This window comes from Monopterus albus, unplaced genomic scaffold (assembly GCF_001952655.1).
Source record: "Monopterus albus unplaced genomic scaffold, M_albus_1.0 scaffold30.1, whole genome shotgun sequence".
NCBI lineage: Eukaryota > Metazoa > Chordata > Actinopteri > Synbranchiformes > Synbranchidae > Monopterus > Monopterus albus.
The window spans coordinates 458,020-466,505 of NW_018127910.1; the positions used below are offsets into that span (position 1 = coordinate 458,020).

Here is an 8,486-nt window from a genome sequence, read left to right on the forward strand (position 1 = left end):
CTGGGTGCCTAGGGTGAGAGTGGAGGGAGTCCTGGTGCCAAAGCTGAAGCCTCCTCCTGTGGTATTAGTAGAAGCTGGAGCTGTGGTCACCTGGACCTTACCACCAAAGTTGAACCCCCCAAACAAGAGTCCCCCTGATGCTGCCGTTGTTGTTGTTGTTGCTGTTGCTGCTGCACCTGCTGCAATAGGTTGGGGTTGAATCTGAGGAGTGGACCCAAAGCTGAAGCCGCCTCCTGCAGGGGCGGCAGCGGTGGTCTGTGCGGCCAAAGCGCCGCCCAGGGGGAACCCCGATCCCCCCGATCCCGCCGCAGCCATAGCTGTCGTGGGGGCTACAGCTAACACCGCTGCTGTTGTGGTTTGAGGGGTGGCAGCCAGGGCAAATGTGCTGGCCCCGGTCCCAAAAGAGAAGCCTCCGCTGGCTGCAGTGCTCTTTGCGGGTGTGCTGAAGCTGAAATTGCCGGTAGAGTTGATGGTGGGCTGAGTGGCAGTGCCGAAGGTGAAGCCGCCTCCAGAGGCTGCAGGTGTGGAGTTTGTCAGCGCAAAACCCGTGTCGGAGGCTGGGGTTGTAGTCTTCGGAGTTCCGAAAGAAAAGCCCGTAGAGGCCTGCCCAAAGTTAAATCCGCCACTCATTTTCTTTCGAAGAAGATAAATAACGTCCTCAAAACTAGCTAGCGTACAAAATGGTCACTTCCTCACTGAGCCTCTGTGGCTTTTGGCGGGCCACAAATACGAACTGGTTCAGCTGAACCTATCGTGGAACCTTCTTGTGCTACTATGACTTTTCAGACGTTAAAGGTTGATAACGATAGTCAAAGGTTTGCTGGCATTACCTTAACTGAGACAGGGACAGAAAAATCCCTTAATAACACTGCCTTCTCTAAACGTGGCCCGTTGCCTCGGTACTTGATCACGCAGGTTTTTACTGTAGCTAGAGGAAATGACGAAAGTTAGGCATTTACGTTTTTTACGCCCTGAGTTTTGTCTGCCAGTGCGCAAATCCCGCCTTTTTTGTAAAATTGACAGGTTGAATACCCAATCAAAACTCTTATTAGAGACAACACCAACATTTGATTGGTACAGAGTCGTGCCTGAAAAACATATCTGTGGGAAAAAGATTTCTGAGTCTTTCCAAAGAGTACGGAGTGTGTGCAGAGTACAACCTGCTTCAAGACTGCCTTTAAAATTCAAACAGAAGAAATGTGACTATTTTGCACAAACGTCTACACAATTACACTATTTTATATAGTTATCTTGTGAAAAGGGCTCACTGTCGATGTCACATATTATAATACGGTCCTAAAACGCACTCTAACCATGACAAATAAAAAAATCTAAAGACAAAAACAAACGAATCGGGATGTCAAGTTACGACACACTGACGATACATTTTGGCTGTACTTCCCATTTTGTACTGCTTAACAATTATTATTAATAAAACGAAAATATACTTTGGTCAATAACATTTTTTTCTGAACAAAGTCCACATGTGTTTGACTTCTCTTGAGTTCGTTATGACTCTTTGGATTAGCTTGTCCCATGCTGCGCACTCGCAGTACCTTCTTCCTATGTTGACATTGCTAGTAAGGACGCAGAAATGAATAATCGAAGTAGATATATTTTACGGTAACAGTGACTATGGATGCACGAATTTCATCCGACTACTTGATAACAAAACCTTTAATTTAACGAGCGTGTTTGCGGGCCTCTGAAATTAGCCGACAAGCTAATGTCAACATAGGTGAGCTAATTGTAACTTAACTGCGTGGCTGCACTGTGGATGCCACCACCTGAGATCAAACTTCATAAATACGACTCCGGTCTGTGACACCATCTGAACAACAGCCACCAAAGGACCTGTCAACATGAGGATTTTAAGGTTTCTGAGGAGCAGCGTGTCCGTAGGAAAGGAGATAGACTATTACTCCAAATTTTCACCCTCGCCTCTTTCAATGAAGCAGTTTCTGGATTTTGGTAAGAGGGGGCACATTGACTGTCACTGGGTGGCACATAACAACACACGTAGATCACGTATTGACCTACATGAGCTTCTCCCTTTCACTTTTTAAGGTATGGGCTGTGAGCAGTTCAATTAAATATATTCCCTTACCAAAAAATGTGCGAGAAACAAGACAAAGATTAGGAAAAATGTCAAAGAATTAATCACATTTTTAGTAGAATGTTATATTTTTAATCTTACCTTGATAATCATCTAGTGCATCCCCAGTTCAGAGTTGGAATGATAAACTTTAAAGGCCATTTCTCCTGTGGTCTAGTGCCATGTTTATGATCACTGAGCTCAACTAATGATGTTAAATATTTCAGCAGCTTGGATGGCAGGAGTTAATGTTAATATGTTTAAGCATAACCGTGTTAGCCAGCACCCTATATTACATTGTGTTCCTTTAAATCTTAAAAAAAATAATCCAGTTTTGACATAAGGCCATCAGTTGCTTACTTTGTAACATTGCCTGCAATGACACCATTACAAATGGAGGTGAGTCATGCAATGACACCAGGCCGAAAACACAACAGTATTTTGTGACAACTTATGCCTCCTACATTATTATTTAAAAGAATATAACTAGAGGATTATGATATTTTTCACCCCGCAGGCTCAGAAAATGCATGTGAGAAAACCTCATTCACCTTCCTCAAACAGGAGTTACCTGTGAGGTTGGCAAATATCATGAAGGAAATTAACTTGTTGCCGGACCACTTGTTGAGGACGCCATCGGTTCAGATGGTCGAGAGCTGGTGTGCAGGTTTTGCTTTGTCTCAGTCATCTCTGAAATCAGGCTGATGCCACTGCCTGCACATCACACAGTGATGATTTCATTTTTCCTGTACAGGTATGTGCAAAGTTTTCAGGATATTCTTGAGTTCAAAGACAAAAATGCAGATGATGAGAAAGTCACGCATGAGTAAGTAAAACAAAACATACACTTGTTTTATTTCATACATAACATTTTAGTTGATGCAAAAAGTCTCATCTTTTTCTGCTGTTGCATTGTTTTATGCCTTGCTGTAATCATTATTATGTGTCTTCATTTAGTTTTGCAGAAGCAGTGATTAAGATCAGAAATCGACACAATGACGTCATTCCCACCATGGCTCAGGGACTTGTGGAGTACAAAGAGAATTATGGCACCGACCCAGTTGTCAGCCAGAACGTTCAGTATTTTCTGGATCGTTTCTACATGAGCAGGATATCCATCAGGATGCTGCTCAACCAGCACAGTGAGTACAGCCTTCACTTCAGAAAAGCATGATCATTTTCTATTAGTTGTGAATAATATAATGTGTTCTCATGGGCTTCCTGGAAATATAAAGTCAAGATTGGCAGTGGTTTCCCTTTAAATAATTAGCATGTTCTTATAATTTGCATGTTGACTTCCCTGTGTGTCTTCCTAGCTCTGCTCTTTGGTGGGAATGTGAAGTTGAACCCTGCACACCCCAAACAGATCGGCAGCATTGATCCAAACTGTTGTGTCAGCGAGGTTATCAGAGGCAAGAATGTTCTTTTAAAAACACACATTTTAGGAGGAGCAAGCTTTGACAGAGTTGCTGTCATTTACATATCATCCCATCCTGAAAACAAACTTCTTCCTTGTAGATGCCTATCAAAATGCAAGAAACCTGTGTGACCGGTATTACATGAACTCTCCTGAGCTGATACTGGAGGAATTCAACGGTAATTTGTTTGGATGTTAAACAGAAACAATGCTAGTATGTGATTAAATGTGCCTGTGTGACTGTTCACACAGATGGGTGGCAAATTAAAGGAAAATCCTGAATAAAAGAGTGGACGTTTTAAAAAAAAAAAGCATAATCTGCCAAATGTTTTGATTATTGGAGTTATCTTTTTATTCATAAAATGTCAGAAACTAGAGAAAATGCCCATTGTGACTTTCCAGAGTCAAAGGTGGCGTCTTCAAATTTCCAGTTTTGTCCAACCAACAAATCCAAAGATATCCAGTTTATGTCTGAGAAAGAAAAGCATCAATTCTTCACATGAAAGAAGGTGTAACCAGAAAATGTTGGTAATTTTCTTTTGCTTCAGAATAGTTGCTGGATAATTTTCTATCAGCTTAATGAGCATGGAAAAGTGTGAACACGGTGAAGGAAATGGAGCTGCTCTGGAGACACTTGACCAAAAAGTCTATTGTTCACTTTATATTTGTTTTTTCTTTGTCACCCATCTGTATATTTTCCATGTCACTATTTCTGTTTTGTTCTGCTTATATATTTTTTAAGTGGCATTATTAATAAATAAATAAATAGCAATAGCTTAGTTCAAACATCTGATCAAATTGAATGACCATCTGTTTGTCCTGATAGCCAAAGAGCTGGGAAAGCCCATCACTGTGGTCTACGTCCCATCTCATTTGTATCATATGGTGTTTGAACTTTTTAAGGTGAGATTTGGTCTTTGAACTGTTCTCCATACACTTCTCTGATTTTATATGCATTACTGAGCATCCTACTCATCCTCAGTGAGTTTGGACACACTTTTATTTACTTTGTTCATCCTGTATTTGGTCACTTTAAATAAAAGTAGTTTTACAGTTAAAAGTTTTTTTTGAAAACCTCTTGTGTGTTTGCCTGTTGGAGAACGCCATGCGGGCCACCATGGAGTTGCACAGCGACGCCATGGAGTATCCTTCCATCCGTACACAAGTTGCTCTGGGAAGCGAAGACCTAACAGTCAAAGTAAGGCTATGCTGCCGCATCTCAGCTTGATCTGCTCGATGTCACTCGTTTTTAAATACTAAAAGTTACTAGAATAAACTCCAGTTGTAAAATAATACAGAACTAAAATGTTCAAACTGCTTCTGTTTGTTGGATTTTGATGTGTTCATACCGTATGTTCCTCTCCAGGTGAGTGATTGTGGAGGAGGCGTGCCGCTGCGTAAGATTGACAGGCTGTTCACCTACACATACTCCACAGCTCCTACACCCAGTGTTGACGGTTCACGTGCTACTCCTCTGGTCAGTATTACTGATGTGCATGGATGTGAACAGTGAAACATTTTTTCCACGTTGCTCTCAGCATATCCAAATTATAACATCTAGAAAAGGACAGTTGCTTCTTGTACTCACACTAATTACTTCTCATATATAAAACCCAGTGTGCATGTTTGTATTAAGTTCTGGCATTAATAGTGTTTTTGCTCCAGGTTCTTTGTCCTGGATGGTTTCGTAGTTATTTTAGTGCCTGGTTGTTAATTCATTAGCTCAGTCACCATGTAAACAACCGGTATAACAGTGAATACAGAAAATTATGTTTTTGTGGTTGAACTGGACATAGAATGTGGGCTAAGTTTCCCAATAAGGTCACATCTTGGACTTGAGACACTGAATATAGTAGGGCAGGGTCATAATTCAATATTATTTATCATTGAATTTTGGAAACAAATTCTGACTGTATGATTGTGGGTATTTTGTGTGACAGTGAGACATACTTCATTGTAATAATCAGAACTCTGTGTTGAGGCTGGGGAGATGAACTCTGCTTTATTGTTGTCAAGGCTGGTTACGGGCACGGCCTGCCCATCGCTCGACTGTATGCACGGTATTTTCAAGGGGACCTGAAGCTGTACTCTCTGGAGGGTTATGGAACTGATGCTGTGACCTACATTCGGGTACACGAGTTTTACAGTACATGATCACCATGTGTGTTTCCTAAAGGAAGGCATCATAGATGTGTTTCAACCTCCTCTAAATGTTTTGTCAGGCGCTCTCTACGGAGTCCATTGAGAGGCTCCCTGTGTACAACAAGTCAGCCTGGAAACACTACAAGACCATCCACGAGGCTGACGACTGGTGCGTGCCGAGCAAAGAGCCCAAGGACATGACAACTTTCCGTAGTTTTTAGATTCACATAGCAAATGCTTCTGTAGCAAAGTTTGCTAGAGTGGTTGTTGTAAATTAGTGGTTGTGTGTATGTGTGCATGTGCTTACTGAGCCCCCCCCCAAAAAGACACCCCTGCGTTGTCCTCACAGCTTTGCAGTTAAGTTTAGGGTAAGTCTCCAGGAAATTAAGGTAAGTGGATGGTGGATGTAAAGACCCCATGAGGAATGAAAGCAAATTAACGATTAGCAATCAGTTCAAATTTCTTTGCACAGGAAGTAAAAGAAGAATTATAGAACAGAGTTTTAGTGCCATGTATTCCACACAGAACAATAGGTTTTAGTTTGATGAAAGTGTTTTGAGTGCAGCAGCCATACTCCTGGTACTTACCACTAACAGTAATACCTGGAACCAGGACCAGCTTTCTGGAAAGACACTGCTTTGAAAGTGAAGTTCAACCAGTACTGGATTTTTTAGGCCAGTACTGAAACTGACACGAGTTAAAATAATTGTTTGACATATTGGCCAAACATGGTTTTATCATAACCATTTTTTAAATTAGGGTTCCTTAAATTTTAGTTACTTGAGGATTGTTTCCCAGGTATGTATTGAGTAGGACATTTTACACTTTAAAAATAACCTTGTCAACACTCTCTGGAGTTCAAACTACGATGCTAAGATGCAGTGACTGATACGAAAGTTAATTTATTTGCTAACGTAAGCAACGTCACCATGTCTGTGATAAGCTCCATGTATCTGTCCCGCTGTAGTTGAAATGTCCCTTTTGATGTGATCCATGAACCTCCTTGTCTCAGCATAAAGGGAAAAAAAAATCATCTTTTATCAGTATAATTGGATTTGATTTGAGTCAGAGGAAAATATGCTTTTGTGACTGGATTTTATTTGAGTCAGACTTGGATTAGCCACTCGTTGAATTTGAAAAACTGGCTGTTAATTTTTGCAGTTTGAGCCATTGGCTTTTGGCTTTTTCTTTATTGCTTGGCTTTTATTTCATTGAAAGTTGAACTTGTTTGTTTCATCTCTGTCCATCCTTGTTCTGTGTGTCAAGTTTCATGACAGCAGAACTTGTTAAACAATGCATTTCTTCAGTCAGATTGATGTATACAAGCAACATGATAAAACAATATACTAATCTGCCATCTGTGAGAATAGTTGAGCCTCATATAACACTGAATAACTGGAATTTAACACAGCTGAAAGAAAGATATCTATGATGTTTTCCCGAGTTTCATATTTAATTTTCTTCTGTAAATGAGAAACAAACCCTATTTTCTTGTGGGAATTGTATCGCATACAATTTCAGTGTCTGTGGATGTAAATATTAGGACCCATCCTGATTAAGCCAAAAAAAGCTACAATACATACTTTACATGTTGCACTGTAACAGTATTGCTGTATGGATAATATTCAGTAAATATAAATATTTCAAACAGACATCTTATTTTTGTCATTGGGCCCTTTTGACATGACATCACACATCTCCCTTTGTTCCTCTCATGGGGGTGTCAGGACTAAAGCACTTGCCACAGGCGCTCAAGGATGTTTAACAGAATGTGGATATTTTCCCCTCATTTAGCTTCAGGATAAGCTTGCAGTGCAGTATAGGAAGGCTAAGAAATCCCAGAGCTCCACCAGTGATCTGACGTAGTGTAATGTATATATAATAGCTCAGGGAAATATTGGCCTGTAGCTTTGCTCTTACATCTGTTAGCTCCAGTGCCTCGCTGAATCCCCCTCTCCCCAGAATGTGAACGTTGGCTCACGTTACTGTGTACAGGGTCCATTCAAGTGTACTACAAGTGAATGGAAGATGTGTTAGTTGAGTTTATTCTTTTTATATACACACCATAAGCACAATGGACACAGACTGTTAATTTGAAATGGACAATAGACTACAAAACAAACTCTGCATGAAGTGAAAATTAGTTTATTGATGCTATGTGTACCAAGAAATGCTTCTCTGATTCACAATTTTCTGTAGTCCAACATGATGTATTCTATACAGAGTATAAACTCTTACTTGAGTTTGGCTGTCAACACGCATCGTTCAGCCTCGCATTCATACATGATACCGTGCTCCCGACTCGCACAAGTCCTTGTCCTAGGCTTGTCTTACCGTCTAATAGACGAGTGAGGTGTACGTGTAGCAGACCTGCATGCTGTTATGTATTTACATGGAGCATCATGGTACCATTTAAGCAACCAGTCAGGCATAGCAGGGGCAACATTCGCCTGGTCCCAGATTGATTTGTTTGTTGCTTTTCATTCAGCAAAAGCCTAGCTATTCTACTTAGTAGAAACATTTACATAGTATAAAATGAACAATGATCTTTAAGTAAAAAAGATATGCAGTTAATAGGCACATGTATAAAACTCATTTATACATTTAAAACCTTGTTGCCCATTGAAGCTTAAAAGACAAATATAGTGCTTTTATCTGAACTGTACAATAGCCTTTCCTGCAAAAGAGTTGTACATGGAAACAGGTAAGGTATGCTAGCAAAAATATAAAATGCTGAAAAAGCTGTATACATTTGACTTTCATAGGTAAAACTGCATGATCTGCGACAGCTACATCCTGATCTGAAAATGGACTTTCTATAATTATAGCTTC

The 8,486-nt window shown here is 40.4% G+C and overlaps 2 protein-coding genes across 2 annotated transcripts in view; one reads left to right on the forward strand and one right to left on the reverse strand.

The window, feature by feature from the left end:
• nup62l (nucleoporin 62 like) overlaps nucleotides 1-941 on the reverse strand; it is a 2,881-nt gene extending 1,940 nt beyond the window's left edge. The window contains exon 1 of the mRNA XM_020596392.1: nucleotides 1-941. Within this exon, the coding sequence (XP_020452048.1) occupies nucleotides 1-630 (630 nt within the window). The 5' untranslated portion in view covers nucleotides 631-941.
• A 540-nt stretch (nucleotides 942-1,481) lies between these two features.
• On the forward strand, nucleotides 1,482-6,684 carry pdk1 (pyruvate dehydrogenase kinase, isozyme 1). The gene is made up of 11 exons (XM_020596393.1): nucleotides 1,482-1,971; nucleotides 2,613-2,754; nucleotides 2,850-2,921; nucleotides 3,053-3,237; nucleotides 3,412-3,507; nucleotides 3,614-3,691; nucleotides 4,339-4,415; nucleotides 4,612-4,710; nucleotides 4,879-4,989; nucleotides 5,529-5,642; nucleotides 5,735-6,684. The coding sequence occupies exons 1-11, from the start codon at nucleotides 1,863-1,865 to the stop codon at nucleotides 5,873-5,875; spliced, it is 1,224 nt and encodes a 407-aa protein (XP_020452049.1). The 5' UTR covers nucleotides 1,482-1,862; the 3' UTR covers nucleotides 5,876-6,684.
• The last annotated feature ends 1,802 nt before the right edge of the window (nucleotides 6,685-8,486 follow it).

Coding starts and splice junctions, on each gene's coding strand:
- pdk1 (XM_020596393.1), top strand. CDS start 1,863: ATGAGGATTTTAAGGTTTCTGAGGAGCAGCGTGTCCGTAGGAAAGGAG. Junction 3,508..3,613: donor TGTCAGCGAGGTTATCAGAG/GCAAGAATGTTC, acceptor TCTTCCTTGTAG/ATGCCTATCAAAATGCAAGA. Junction 5,643..5,734: donor ATGCTGTGACCTACATTCGG/GTACACGAGTTT, acceptor ATGTTTTGTCAG/GCGCTCTCTACGGAGTCCAT.